Below are 16,421 nucleotides of genomic sequence, written 5' to 3'. Positions count from 1 at the left end.
CAAATAAATTAACTTTATGGTTGTAATTCACAAATAATTTTAAAAGTTAAATTTCCTATTAACCCCTTTAGATGTTTTCAAAACTAATGTTCAATTATCAATTGACAAAGTTTTAGTTAAGACCGTCAATCTTAAGACTTCTTTTTTAGACCCAACCAATTCTAATATTGAAATTTAGTCTTATTTTATAAAATAACTTTTCCTAAAATCACTTTCTCTCCATTATTCTCTCATTATTTCTCCTAATTTCTGTTATTTTTAAATTCCTAAACGCTAACAGCTAAGGTTATAAGTAATCAATCTAGACTATAAAAAGTAATTATATTAAAATTATAAGTGATCACTTTAACGTTATAAGTGATCATTTTAAGACAAAAATGTATATTAGGCTAGCCCAATAAAGATAGTCACACCATGAGACCATCTCATTTAAGAATTAGTGAAACACTAATCCTAAATTGCCTCAATTCACTTATTTTGAGAGGTTATAAAATTCAATTCTAAAATTTAGCCTAATTTTAACCCTCTTAAAAATAGCCCACACTAATATGACAACCCAACCCAACCCAACCCAAGGCTTGTCATTTCAATTCTAGAAACTGAAGCCAATCGATAGTGCACCACATGTAAGCTCTAGACTTCCAAGCTTCCGCAGAAGCTTTCGTGTTATGCATATTAGGATATAACTAATCTCTATGAGAGGGTCACTTGGCAGGGTTTCTTATTGTAGCATTGGCTGCGTGTTGTTGTATTACTTGTATATCGGAGATGTTGCCTGTAGAGGCGTTCATTCAAGTCATCGGGTCAATTTAAGATTAGGTGTTTCGTGTTGGTTTAAATTCGGGTCTTGTGTCCACATTAATTTTTACATTATTTTAAATTCATTCAGAAGTCGGATTAAGTCGGATTCGGTTTCAAGGTTGGATAAATATCGTGTCATTGGGTTAAGTAGTGACAAAATTTTACCAAAAAGGTTTTTGAACCATTATGTTTGATCAAATGTTAACATTGAATTTTGTATTTGCAATTACTCATTTTTGCCAAATAATATTAGAATTTGAAATTTAGCAATTGAAAATCTCAATGATTTCAAATAAACTTTAGAATTTGTAATTATGAAATTAAAATTTTAAGATTTTCCAAACAATGAATTTAAATATTTAAAATTCATAATTTAGAAATTCAAAACTGAATTTCAAATTTTAAATTCAAGTCTTAATTCCCCAAAGCTGTCGTATTTCACACAAATTTTGTTTGTTAAACATAAAATCTTTTCCTCCCTCATATTCAATCATTCTCTTAGGTAATGAAATCAAAGATTTGAATATATTGTGAGAGTTCTAGATAATGAATTTTTTTTAGGTAATGTTTATTTATTTTAAATTTTTTTGTTGATTAGTTGAAGAATTGGGGTTTTATCATCATTTTAGTTCTTGAATTTTATGCTATTTTGTGTTCATAGTGTTTCATAAAGGATTTTTTAGTGTATTTATTAGTTGCAAAATCGTCTAATATGTCGGAAAGTATAGACAATGCATTAATTTTGAAAAACAAAAAGAGAAACATACGATTTAGAATATATAATATATCTTGGGACCTCAACTATCAGTTTAAGCTTTTGGCTGAGTTGGTCCCTTAACATGGTATCAGAGTCAGTGTGACAAGAGGTCACAGGTTCAAATCTCAACCACCTCTCATTTAAAGTGGAATATCCAGTGCCAGGTATGAGAAGAGCATGTGCCGCATCTACACTTTTAGCCTAAAGAGCTCTCGTATGAGGGGGCATGTTAGAGTATATAACATATGGGCCTCAACTATCAGCTTAAACTTTTGATTGAGTTGGTTCTTTAACATATAAGATTAAAAAACCTAGAAAGAAGAAGCTATATGAGGAGATGTTTTTTCTCTTTTTTTTTTGTTTTATTTTTTATTCAATTACTAAGTCTAAAAATATACCTAATGTAATAATGATAAACAATAACAAGAAGAGAAAGCATAGAAGTGGAGATGCGAGATGGAAGAAGAATCAAGTTAAAAACTCAATTGTTGAAGATGAACATGTAAATTTTTGAGACCTTGAAAATAATCACTTATCATATAAAAATGACCACTTAATATATACAATATTTATTATGGCAATGATAGATTATCATTTACTCCCGTTCTTTTAAGTTATTCCACTTTGAGTTTTTTACACATATTAAGAAAAAGAAAATCTTTGGTTGTAGTGGGTATTATTTTAATTAAATAGTAGTGTGAAGTAATAATTTTATTGAAAGTATGGGAGAGAAAATAATTGTAAATAAAAAGAAAAGGGGTACATTAAAGAAAAAGGGGGTTTTAAGGGGTAAAAGTGGGATAAAAACTTTCTAAAAATAGAAAGTATTCTAAGGTGGAAGAACTTATAAAACTACCCGTTATAATAAGATGGAAGAACTTAAAAGAACAGAAGGAGTATCGTATAAAAATGATCACTTATTGTATAAAAATGATCATTTAGGATATAAAATCAATTACCTTGAAACTAATCAATTATCATATGTAGTAAAAAATAATCACTTAACATTAAAAGTATTCTAACCTAATTGAACATCAACATATATTTAACATATAATTCCTTTGGAGACGTTAAAAATAATCACTTATCATATAAAAAAAATCACTTAATACATAAAAGCGATCGTTTATGGTATTTAATATGACAATGATAAATTATTATATAAATTGATTATTTTTCATCTTAAAATAATCACTTAGTACATAAAAGTGATCACTAATAGTATTTACTTACTATGACACTAATAAAATTATAACCTTGACATTGATTTTTCATCATATAAAATGATCGATCACTTATAGTTCAAAAGTATTTACGCTAATTGATCGAATATCAACATGTATTCAACATGTATTAATTTCTTAATACATTGAAAATAATCAATTAATACATAAAAAGTGATCACTTACAAAATAAAAAATCACCCTAATAAATTTATCATATAAAAATAATCATATGATACAAAAATAATCATTTATGACATTAAATTCATTTAATTATCTGATTCATCCATATTAGTACTACTAGTTGTTAACTTATAACTAGTAATTTCATAATTAAGATTAACAAGAACTTTGAAGGAAATGATAAACCCAAAATGAAACTGAATGTTAGTGTTATGTCTTATTTAATAATGGGACGATTATGGTTTGTACATTTTTTTTCTAGTCAACAGTATTTTTTTTGGGTTTTCTTACGTGAATCAAGAAGTTAGGATTCGTTTAATAATCGGTATTAAGGAACATGAAAGATCTATAGTGTAAATTTTCAAGCTTTGTATTATGTTATTTTCGTGACAATGAAAATTTGATCATAAAAACGTTTTTTTTTCATAATATTAGACTACCATCTAGCTAATATCACATTTTCATATGATGTGCATTGGAATGAATTTTGTGAAGAAAATGAAATTGTTGAAGAAAATTAAATAAGTATGACCAATAAACTTATCAAGAGATATTCCTACCAAAATTGCACTAACTTTTCATTACCATTCGACATTCAATATTGATTACCAAATGGGCCGTTAATATTTTAGTCATATTATTTTTTTTATTGCATTATAATCTACATTTTTATTATTAGCAATTGATAATAATAAATGAATGGTTTAGAATTAACTAACTACCACATGTAGAGTTAACTTTTGCAACTCTAGGGGATATATATGGAGGCGCCTAGAAGTAGTCCATTCATAGATTTTTAAGAACAAGTCTAAGGAATAAAAATTTAATAGGTAAGAATAAAAATAAATAATTGAACTTACCATAGACACAAAAAAATTGATAGATACTTAGATAGGTACACACGTGAATTTTTTAGATTTCAACTTCAGTTGAGGGACCATGAATGAATGTACCCCATCAACATACAGCAGCCCCATGACTTGGATGTTTTGAACTTTTGTGTAAAATTGTTCAACATATATTCGATAAACAGATCTGACAACTTAATATATTTATTCGATTTTGTAATTAAATTTGATTTTGTACCGATTATAAAATGAGTTTAAACTTAGGTAAACTCAATGTGAACACTAGATGCGATTTTAATCCGACCTGATACACTTAATTCGAAACTGATCATGTGATCTAAATAAATACGTCTAATTTTATTAAATTAAATATTTTTCTGCGTCACTAATTTGCATCATCTCAGATTATAATATAACAACTTTTTACGTGAATGATGCAAAATGAGGGGATAAAGAGTATATAAAAGAAATTGGATTTTGCATGATTGACTTGTAATTGAGTTGTTTCGATGGAAAACTATGCGACTCCGCGTTATTATTAATAAATAATGAGTTGTAAATTGACGATAATAAGATGTATGATTAGAAATGTTTCATCATGAAATTGCTACTAATTTTATCGATTGTAATTGAGTTGGCAATTTTTGTGGGGACTAAAAAATTAAATCGAAATTTATAATAAAAATTAGATGTTGTAATTTGAAAGTCTGGTATGTAATAAAAAAATTATATAGAAAACTAAAGAAATGGGTTAATTTCAATTGATATATTTTGAACTCAATCGTTTTAGCTTATTTTCTTTAATCAAATTTATTATTTTATTAGAATTATACATCATAATTCTTTGTCAAGGCCTTCAATAATTCTAGGCATTAATTAAAGCTAAAGGAATTGAATTAATTAATGGATGTTTAGTAAAATATTTTATTAGACAATTTTGCATCATTTATGTAAAATAAATAATTAGATAGTTAAATCATCCAATACAAGTATTTGTTAAATTTTCCGATCAAAACAGCTTAATGAATCAACTAATTTACAAGTTGTTCCCACAAGTTTGTTCAAATTAATTGGTCGAATTAACCGAAGAAATTAGTTGATCAATTCAATGACTATGAATTTATAGCTAAACAACCCAATATTTTGTTATCCTAACAAATAGGAACTGAAAAGATGAAAACAAAAGTTGAATATTGATCAAACTACTTGCCATTTACGTTCTCCACCTTCTAGCTTAACTAAAGCTATAAAAACAAATCCCCTAAGACAATAAAGCTTCTTATATTGGAACACCAGACATTCCCTCTTTCTAAAAGCTTTTCCACACTACGATTATTAATTAGTAACATATTTTCATCTTTATATATAGCCTTATGGGGACATAGGCATAGCTAACTCCAATCATGTCGAAAATGTGATGTTTAGGCACTTCATTTTGTATTTAACAAGCTAAACTTTACAATGGACTGTAAAATCACCAAAACCTAATCCATATTCATCAACATATGCTTGTTCTATGTTTGATTTTAGGATTCCCTTTCATACTTTTCTTTCACTATATGTGTATGTTCTTTGAAATCAATTTTCGAGTCTATAGTAAAAATGACTTTAATAATTTAAATTCAACGGTGTTTATTCGGGTTATTGGGATGATTTCAGGTTAGGTGTTTCAGATCAGTTAAAAAATCTAATTTTTTGCCCATATTGAATATTGATTTAGCATCGAGCATAACAGAAGTTCAAAAATGCCCTTGTACTATGTTGCTCGAATGAGCACGATAAGTGCTTAAACGAGAAGCTCATGTTGACCCTTCACTAACTACAACAAATTTGTGCCTCATTCAAAGCACCCCTCATGCACACCATGCCTCGATCAAGGCAAAATGTGTGCACTTGTTCAAGTCACGTTTTGTCTTGTTCAAGGTACCCTTGAAGAAGCCCTCTTCTTGCTTTAACCAAGCCTTCAAATTAATAAGGTTCCAAATATCAAATGCTCATGTCCGATTGCACATCCTTCAAGCTAATTTGAAACTTAGCGCAACAAATCAAGAGGATGAAAATTAATCAATAGATTGGCCTAAGAACCATTCAAAATCAACCAATTTGAAGCAATTGCGAGTTTGTATGTATCAAATTCAGTCATTTGTAGGTCTAGTAAATATCGGATAGGGTCAATTGGAGGTCTCCTTCGGATTACTTTGTGTTGGAATTCAAGAAATGGGTATAAGCTATCCAAACAAAGACAGTAAGAATAATTCACTACAACTCTACAAATCCAAATAAAGTTCACTATATTAAAATCAATTGATAGTAGAGGAGTTAATGATAAAGTTTTAAAAATGATATTATCTCTTCTCTTTTTCACATGCACAATAATTTAATTTATTTTACATACCTATCAAGTAAATTAATCGAATTCAAGCTATTAACAACAAATAGAAGTTGAATTTGATTAACTATATTTTTGGGTTGACCTAGATTATGGACGTCCTTAGTAAGTTCAAATCAATATAGATTAGCTATGGACCAAAACAATTGAGTACAAGAAAACATGAGTTAATATCTTGTTGGGCTCGTGTTATTAATAATTATTTCTTATGATCACCATCAATCCTTAGGGTAAAAATGTTTAGTGTTTTTATATGAATTTACATCTATGCCTAATTAATAGATAACATTAAACTAATCATTGTACATCCTCTAACATAAAGCATAAAAATTAAGCATATAAAATAGCTTAAATTACATTAGACTTCTTGTACCCAATCATTCACCCTCAAAAAACTAGTAAATACCATTGCTTCAACTCTTTAAAATTATCAATTTACAAATATGAATATCATATATAATTTGCATAATTAGACAGTAACATGATATGATCGAATTATGTCAATAAAGTAATAAACTCAAAAAAATTAAATTACTGGCAAAGTTTTAATTCCAAAATATTGAAATCAATTACATAAACCAATATATCAATTTTAATAGTTGTCTACATGGATTCCAGCAACCCCATAAAAATCAATTTTTAATTCATAATCATGTTACTAGGCAGAATTAAATCTCGTTCACAATCATATTACAAAATGTCATTAATTTTTTTAAAAAAAAATTGACAAGCTTTTTTTAGAATGGTAAAGAGTACATACTCTACATGTTTCTTAATTTGAAGGTGCATGTAAGTTGATTGATCAAGTGGGTTGGAGGTAAAATTGAAAGGAGCAAATGAGACAATTATCATTAAGGAGGGAAAGATATGTTGTTACTTGTTAGTAGAAGTATGAAGGAAGTGAACAAAGGATAGGACAGAAAGTGCAACTTCAGAGGGGTGTGTGTGTGACTGCCCCATTCTTTGCTCCAGAGGGTAAAAACTCGCAATAAAAATACATAATAATTTTTGGATTTTATTTATTTTACATCTTTTTCAATTCAACGCGCTTAAAATAAACTTAAGTAAAAATAACGTAAATTGAAATGAACTAATATTTAAAGCTCTTTAGTTTAGAATTTTATGCGACTGAACACCTTGCACATATCAACGACTACCCGAAAAGGGTATTATTTTTTTTTTTTCTTTTTGGTACTCAAGTGGTGGACTTTACAAGGGGAATCCTTTACCTTCTCATCATCCACATCTTTCTCTCTCCTCTTTTAACTTTCTCTCTCTTCTCTTCTCTTCTCTTCTACTCTCTCTCTCATCCTCTATCTCTGTCTGCGGTTGCTGTTTTGTCTATCTTTATAAGCATCATCCAAGGTCAGTATATTTTTTGCATATTATTATTATGTTCTTTTTGGTTTCATCTTCTTTGTTTGTAGCATCTTAGCAAGCATCAAACAATATTTTATAAAATACCCATATCAAGATATAATTTTTAAAATTTATATTATTAATTTCCCACTTTCCTTTCCTTTTTTCCCATCAACCCAAAAAAAAAGGAATTAATTCAATTAATTTCATATTGATTATTATTATTAGGGTTTTTTCTTTAGATCTCAACTCATCAACTTAGCTTAAAATTCAGTTAAAGAATTATTTTGTATGAATCAAAATAATATTTTATCATTATGTAATTCATTAAACCTAGCTAGCTAGCTTTAATAATACAAAATTTTTATTTAATTTTCATATTAGATGATGAAGGGTTTGGGATTAGATGAAAGCATGTCAAATTTAACTTCTACAATATCTGGTGAAACAAGCATTTCTTCCAATGCTAGAAACGATAATCAATCTTCCTCCACCGCCACCAACGTCGCCGCCACCGCCAGCACCAACACCATGTTGTACACTCAACCATCCGCCTCATCATTTGCTTCTACTCATCAAGTTCAACCTCCTCCTGCTAAGAAGAAAAGAGGCCTCCCCGGAAACCCAGGTAGGTCAGTCAATAAGTTAGAGTTATTCTTGTGAAAGTCCATCTCAGAATAAGCGGTTTATATGCTAATAATATATAATTGTATTAATTAGGCTATTCAACCTAAGTATGGAGATCGTCTTACACAAGAATTTATGATAAAATATACAACTAGTTGAAATTAGTTGCTACATGTGCAATTACGTATTACTATTCATCAATCGATTTCATATTCTTTATATAAGAATAAATACAGTAAAATGAGATCTTGTTTAATTTGTTTCAATCATAATTCTTAATCATATACAAGTTACTCATCTGACCCATTTGAGATTGCAATATTACCTAAATATAGGTGAGAACTTTTAAGAGTAAATATTGCAATTTTAATAATACGGAGGGAGTATAGGTTAAAAATACTACAATTTTAATTCATAATATATTTAATCACCCACAATTTAAATTATAAAAACTTAATATCACATGGATCAGATGAATCAAATAAGATTATAATTTCATCTAAAAATATAAAGGAAAATAATATCAATTGATTGATGACAGTAGTTACTAGCTTATTCGAATATATATGAGAATTGAAAAGGTTTAATAAATTTTTGGTAGACCCAGAAGCGGAAGTGATAGCACTATCACCAAAGAGTTTACTAGCAACAAACAGGTTTATATGTGAGATATGCAACAAAGGGTTTCAAAGAGATCAAAATTTACAGCTTCATAGGAGAGGACATAATCTACCATGGAAGCTAAAACAAAGAGCTAAAGATCAGATAATAAGAAAGAAAGTGTACGTTTGTCCAGAGCCAAGCTGTGTGCACCATGAACCTTCTAGAGCACTTGGGGATTTAACTGGGATTAAGAAGCATTTTTGTAGGAAACATGGTGAGAAGAAGTGGAAATGTGAAAAATGCTCTAAGAAATATGCTGTTCAATCTGATTGGAAAGCTCATTCTAAGATTTGTGGTACTAGAGAGTATAGATGTGATTGTGGCACTCTTTTCTCTAGGTAAGTGCTTATTTCTGTTGTTTTGATGTTGCATCATATTAAGAAACTAAATTAATTAAAAAATTTAAGTTAATCATATTAAGAAACTGAATTAATTTAAGTTAATGGTTAATAGATCTGCTGACATATTTTAGTGGTATATGGAATATTTGTTAATTATATGGAGCTAATTATTATAATATAATTAATCATCATAACGTGTTGAAGTTCATGTCTTTATATGTAGGTGTAACCCTTCTTAGTTTCTAGATTACATGCACATAAATATTACATTTGACTAAGTGGGAATAATTGTTTAATGGGTTGTGACTTTGTGTCTAGTTGTAAGTCACTAAAACTTGCTCTTGTTATTGGGAGGAAGGAAATTAAATGAAAAAATTAAAAAATTTATTTAGTGATATTAAACGGTGGTAATGAAATGAAAATAAATTTTAATTTTGATTTATATAAAATATTATATATTAAAGTATATAATATATCCAAAAACTTCAACTAAAAGATTAAGCTGTTATATATTTTAATAGTTTATTAGTATATGTCATGGCTCATATTATCTCGATGGTAATAACGAAGCTTCCACTAATTTCAAATATGTTTTTCTTTATTATCATTCATTGCTTTATAATACCGTCTTTTAAAATGATATGTAAGTGAATAAATTTTGTGAAAATAATGGAAAAATATAAGCTTGTTTATAAACCTTAGCAAGTAATTTTTCTTATTAAATTAGCTTATATTTTTGTTAACATTTCCACAATTTAAAGGCCCTAGTTTTGTGATTATTTAGATGATACACAAAAATATAGTTCATGATTAAATGGACATAATTTTTTATACATAGAGGATAAATAGCTACCTAAGAAAGATAAAGATAAGCTAGTAAGTATATACTAAGCAAAATAATCGTCTAATTAGTTTTGAGCTCCTAGAATTATTTTCCACATATGAATGTATGTGACTATATGTGGCAAAATAATTCTAATGAGTAATATTTTCCAATGCCCTATTTAAATTATCATTTTGATCTCAATTATATTTAGTTAAACATAAGTAAATATTATTAGGAAATTACATATTAATATGAATAATATATAAAAATATATTACACATAACACAATAAGAAGTGTGTACTAGTATAAGATCTTATTGAAATTAGCAGTATTCAATTACTCCTAATTTACAACAAATAAATGAACTTAGGATCATAATTTCAACTTTTGAAGCTCCTTAATACTTTTTTATTAGACTTTTCATAGCCAACCATGGGAATCCTACTTTTTATAATTACATTTTGAATAACATGCATAAAATGTATTGGGATTATCAAATTTGTATTGGGTGTTGTTTCCTTTCTTTTTTTCAAAAATTAAACTTTTATTAAAAAATCTTGATTCTATTTAAAAAAAAAAGAAAAATAAAAAACTTTTCTTGTTTAAAATCTTGGGAAAGTCTTTTTCATGAGTCAAGCCAAATATGTGCTGCCCGCCCGTGAATAAGTGTAAGTGTATGTGTGTGAAAGAGAATAGAGGAAAGGCATGTGGGGTTCAAGCAATGAGACCTGTTTCAAAGTTTTAGCAGCAACCTAGCATTCCAGTTTAGCTGTAACATGTAGTTAAAGGTAGAGGTGTTTTGATAACAAACTGAACGATTTGATATTTTATCCGACTTTATAATTAAATTCGATTTATTTCGGTTTTAAAATAAATTTAAAATTATATAAAAATTAATATGAATAAGATTCGATTTTTTTAAAGTCGACCCAATAACCCAAATGAACACATCTACTTAAGGGTGTCTAATACTCTAATCACTTTTTTGTTGGCTTTGCCAAATAATCTAAAAGGTGTGTTAAATGATTTATAATCAATTATGAGTAGTTTATTTTTTCATAAACTTTTGGGTTTTGATTTGCTTCGTCATTAATAAACATCTTGTATAAATTATAAGTAACAAGTAGCTTAATCAAGCTAGCAAATCAATTACATAAAGTCTTGTATGAGATGCATCAATGAGTTAAATAATTTAATAATATAAATTATTAGCATATAAACTTCTTATTTAGAGGTCATTTCACTGAAAAACGATATCTCATAATAATAGCTTAATCAATTAGTACTTATGCCAGTTTCAATCTACAGCTCCATCCAACAAACATTATTTAATTTACTTGTGACACAATTGATTATTACTAAAGTTAGTGTTAAAAGAAATAAAAATAAGCAAAGGGTTAAGTTCATGTTTTTGTCAGTCACTAACCAAAAAAAATGCTGAAAAGAAGGCATTCTGATACACCTATACAAGCTATACAAATTTGGAGTGAAGATGACAAACAACAATTAATAAACTCTAAGAGCTACTATTTCAACTGAATATCATTATTTGTTCCTTTTGTTTACTCCCTGGCTCTGAAATACTCGCTACACCATACACAAAAGATAATGATATAATCGTATTAAATTGTCTAATCTCATACTTTACTATATCACATTATGTATTAGATTGCGTAAAAAATATACTTCCTCCATTCTGAAATACTTGCTACATTACTGCCTTTGGCACTATTTATCGTTTAAGTTTATTTGTCTTGTAGTTTACGTGTAAGAAGAAATATAATCAAATGAGATCTTGTTTGAACCATCTAATCGCATATTTTTATAATATTAACTTTTTATAAGTTTTAGATATGCATATTTCAATATATAAATGATCAAAATAACATATTAAATTGCATAAAAAACCAAATGTAACAAGTATCTGAAAAGCATTATTATATTATTTTTTTTATTTTTGCAGAAGGGACAGTTTCATAACACACAGAGCATTTTGTGATGCATTAGCAGAAGAAAGTGCAAGAGGAATAAATCCACTAATTAGTTTTCCATCCTCAGTATCATCTCACCAAACTGGTGTTTCATTAAACACATGTTCAACCCCATTATCCCATCTCACTCTTCCCCCTCACTTATCTTCTCATCATCAACTCTTACAATCTCTTCCTCTTAAAAGAGAGCCTAATACTGATCATCACCATAATTTAATCACCATGAGATCAGATAATAATAATAATAATCATAATAATAATAATAATAATAATAATAATAACAATAATAATATTCCACCATGGTTAGCTTGTCCTCCCCCACCACAACAAAATATGGTTGATATTGGTGGGTCCCACCACCCTCTTGACCACCACCAACAACCTTCTCATTTGTATACTTTTAACCAGTATGATCAAAATGGTGGGGTGGGGCCTACATTATCTTCTTTTCAAGCGCCGGCAAATCCCCAGATGTCGGCGACGGCGTTACTACAAAAGGCGGCGGAGATGGGTGTGACGGTTAGTACTAGTTGTGGACTAGCTGGGTTTATAGGAGATGATCAAACAGAAGAACATAATCAGCAGTCTTCTATGTTGCATGATGTTATGTTGTTGACATCTTTTCAGTCAAACTCAGTAAGTGGTGGGTTTGACTCCTCGGGGTTTGGAGATTTTCATCAAGCTATGGCGGCTACAAAGGCGGCGCAAGGTAATGGAGGTGGTGGAGGGAGTGGTGGTGGTGGTGGGAATGAGGGGTTGACTAGAGATTTCTTGGGGTTGAGAACTTTTTCACATAAGGATTTTCTTAACATGGCAGCACTTGGACATATGAGTTCATCTTCACCTTCTTTTCCACAACAACATGATCATCAAAATCAAACACCTTGGTAAGAACAACAAATGGGTTAAACAGGCCGGTGGAATCTAAATTCGAGTCTGCCTAAGTTGTACGTGATCGGAAAAAAAAAAAGATAATTATGAATTTGATTTTGTACACATGCAAAAATGAGCAGAAATGAGCTATTATTCAATCTAAGAAAAGCTCTGATACCATATTAAGAAATTAACTCAACTAAAAACGTAAACTCAGTTCGTTGTTGGGTTAAATTAGTTGTTTTTTTCTTTGAATTGTATGTTTATAGGAATTAGTGAACACTATTTCTCTTGTTATAAACTTTGTAATTCTTCACTATGTTAAATAAATTAATTTAATTTTTCTGCAATTTTTTTTTTCATTTTCTACTTTTTTTTTTTTGGTGGAGGGACAATGTAAGAGGGTACTTGGAATCTTGAACATGAGGGCAATTGATGATAATGCCAATTCATTTCTTCAGTCAGAGGTACCTTTTTTTCCCAATCCCAAGAAGTAGTGTGTAATACTGTAAACTTTAGTTTTGCTTCCCCTTTAATATGCTGAAATTTTTACTATTTCTTATCAATAAGTTTATTTTGAATTCAAAATTATTGGTGTAGTATCGAGTTAAATGTATGTATAGAATGAAATGCTACTTTACATGTTAGCATTATGTTATATATTTTCTTGGTAGTTATTTTTCTAAATAATATATCACAATTAGATGGAAAATTATATATACTATGATACTAATGAAATGCATTGTAGAAAGGAAAAATTACAAAAAATTTACCTAATCTATAGCACTTTTCGTAAAAAACTACCTAATTTAACTTTTTTGCAAAAAATACCTTACATGACATAAAATTTGCAAAAGACTACCACTTAATGGAATCAATTAGTTGACCGTCAATATGGTCTTTGACTTTACTAGTAACTTATAACAATACTTTTCTACATAACATATAATAATCGAGTGTAGTATTTCAAAACGGAATTAATACATCCTATACTATGATACTAGTGAAATGCATTGCAGAATTGCTACTTTACTGGTCAACATTATGATTCCGGCATAAACAAATGTTAGTCACTAATTAGATACTACATAATTTTAGGGTAAGATCTAGGCCCCTAGACACTTAATATGTATCGACATTTCAAAGTTGCACATATACCTTGAGGAGAATATACTTTAAAATAAATAAGTATACAAATTCAAAATAAAAAGAAATAAAATTAATATTAAAATAAAGAGGGATTGGGAGGGGAAGGGGTTTAAATTTTCATATATAATAGTCTTTAAATTAAAGGAAGGGAAAAATTAATAAACGATATAAAAGTTTGCTAAATAAAAACTAACTTTAAATTTCGTCTCAGCAAATTCAATACGTGAAGATAGACTTGTTCAACTTTTTTTTTTTTTTTTTTTTTTTTTACATGCAATTTCCTTTTCCTTTAGTAAAAAAGACTTTGTCTTACCATTTATCTAGGTCTTTGGGGACGAGACCAGGTTATTTAATAATCCGAATAATTTTAGATTTTTTTTATGTTATGTTTAGGAATAATGATTTGATTTGAAAATTTAAAATTAACACAAATTTATTGTTTGACAAATTAAAATTTTTCAAATTTGAATTTCGATCAATTCTCTATTAATGTTTTTAAAATACTTAAAGTTGAGAATTTAATAATGAATTTTCAAACCTTGTCATTCTTAAATTCTTCATTTATAATTTTAATAAATTAAAATTAATAATTTAAAATAAAATACTTATTTTCAAACAGAATGGTGTTTCAAAACTTAAAAATGATTCAAATCTTTATTGAATGTGGAAAATTACTTGGTAAAAATAAATAATGAGTTTACAAATGACTACCTAGAGACCTAGCTAGGATAACGACTTCGATTAACCTTCAAAAATGACTTTATTTCATTTTTTGAATTAAAAACAAAATTATTTGATGTTCGGGTTGTAGATAATATGGTTTATTGGATGAAACTGTGCTTAAAGTTCAGTCGAGCAATTAAAACTACTAAAACTGCAAAGACCAATAATTGATCTCGTCTCAAGCAAATTAAAATTTGCTTAAAATTAATATTTTTTTATTGAAAATTATTATTAATTTATGTAACTTTATCAAATAGAACATAAATTTATTTATTAAATCTGTTTTTAATTAATAAAATAGTTGTTACTCCTATTATATTTTGTCTAAAATTTTTTTAAGTTGTGTAAACAACAAATCATCAAGAAATAGACTAAAACATAGGATTTATAAACAAGAGTGGACAGTTCCCCAACACGCCACGTTATGGAACTTGTATTTATAATTCCTTTTAGCATTCATGGTGGAAAGCTTTATTGTTAATCCTCAAACTCTAACTGCCATTGGGCATTGAGTATTTAGGAATTGACTCAACACTTAGTTTTAATTAGATTCATACATTTAAATTATCTCATCATTTATTACTAATAATTGACATTTTTTAAAAAACAATTTATTTTTTATTTAATGCTAACATAGAGGTACAGAATAGTAGAGCAGTTCATTTGAATAATTAGGTTGATTTTAAATTAGATGTTTCGATATCAATTTACAATCGGATCTTGTGTTTATTTTGTTTCGATTATAAGATAAATCAGATGTCAATTATCAATTATATTTTGAACAACTCTGAACAACTAGTACACCACAAAAGTACGTACAGTTTAATCCCAAACAATAGTACTTTTGCAATTATTTTAAACTATTTCATATACATGGAATGAACTTAAGGCAAACATCCCTTTATATTCCCAAAAATTGTTGTCAAACAAAACCAATTTTTTTTGGAGTAAACAAGCAAGAGTACTATGCTCAGGTCCTGTTGTACTATTTGCCAACACATGGAGTATCTCATAGACTATTGTCAAATAATTTATCAAGTCTTTTCTTCTTTTTGCTCAATACTTCTACTGTACTCTTATCTTTGTTTTCAAATTCATGCTATTTGTAGCTTATGTAATATTGATCAAGTATAAAAGAATATTTTCAAATACATGGGTAATTAAAAGGGTTATATGCTTTTTTTTTTTTCTTTTTTTTTTTCCGATTAAGCTTCATTAACTTTTAGCACGAAAGTATTTTGTATATTGTTTCATATCTAATTTTGTTAGTGTTGTTTTTCTACATGTAGTTTTACTCTTAAGGCAACGATGTCACTCATTTTCCTCTTTATGCAAGACTCTAGATTTTTTAAGGTAAAATTGACCGCATTTCTCTAATCCTATCTTTGAAGGGAGTACAAGTATAAATTGTCCGTTATCTTCTCTTATCCAGACCCTATTTTCGAACGGATATAAAGTTGATGATGATGATGACTTTTGGTATGAAAACAAAAAATATAATGAGTTAAAGTATTAGAGTTAGAAATATGAGAGTGATTAAAATGGTATATTCATATAAAAATAAAAATAAAAAGAGGCAAATTAAGTGAAATACTAGTGTAGTTAGATGGCTCGACTTGAGCTGCCTCTTCTCTCTTCATTTCTCTTATTTTCTTGAAACATAATTT

At 28.3% G+C, this 16,421-nt stretch overlaps 1 protein-coding gene across 2 annotated transcripts; it reads left to right on the top strand.

The window, feature by feature from the left end:
* The first annotated feature begins 7,239 nt into the window (after nt 1–7,239).
* LOC130803477 (protein indeterminate-domain 11-like) lies at nt 7,240–13,232 on the top strand. Of its 2 annotated transcripts, none has more exons than XM_057667589.1 (4): nt 7,240–7,566; nt 8,031–8,188; nt 8,789–9,188; nt 11,982–13,232. In XM_057667589.1, exons 2-4 carry the CDS (start codon nt 8,092–8,094, stop codon nt 12,898–12,900), a joined length of 1,416 nt encoding a protein of 471 aa, XP_057523572.1. In that variant the 5' UTR covers nt 7,240–7,566; nt 8,031–8,091; the 3' UTR covers nt 12,901–13,232. The 2 variants fall into 2 exon arrangements, with proteins under 2 accessions (XP_057523572.1, XP_057523570.1); XM_057667587.1 differs by having other exon boundaries at nt 7,945–8,188.
* The last annotated feature ends 3,189 nt before the right edge of the window (nt 13,233–16,421 follow it).

This window comes from Amaranthus tricolor, chromosome 17 (genome assembly GCF_026212465.1).
Source record: "Amaranthus tricolor cultivar Red isolate AtriRed21 chromosome 17, ASM2621246v1, whole genome shotgun sequence".
NCBI lineage: Eukaryota > Viridiplantae > Streptophyta > Magnoliopsida > Caryophyllales > Amaranthaceae > Amaranthus > Amaranthus tricolor.
Note: the sequence above shows the minus strand (reverse complement) of the source record. Positions and strands in the feature narration are given on the sequence as shown.

Bases quoted from the DNA above. Each gene is read 5' to 3' on its own strand.
- LOC130803477 (XM_057667587.1), top strand. From the start codon at position 7,945: ATGATGAAGGGTTTGGGATTAGATGAAAGCATGTCAAATTTAACTTCT. The intron at 8,189-8,788 runs GTAGGTCAGTCA...AATTTTTGGTAG, and splicing joins AGGCCTCCCCGGAAACCCAG to ACCCAGAAGCGGAAGTGATA. The intron at 9,189-11,981 runs GTAAGTGCTTAT...TTATTTTTGCAG, and splicing joins TGTGGCACTCTTTTCTCTAG to AAGGGACAGTTTCATAACAC.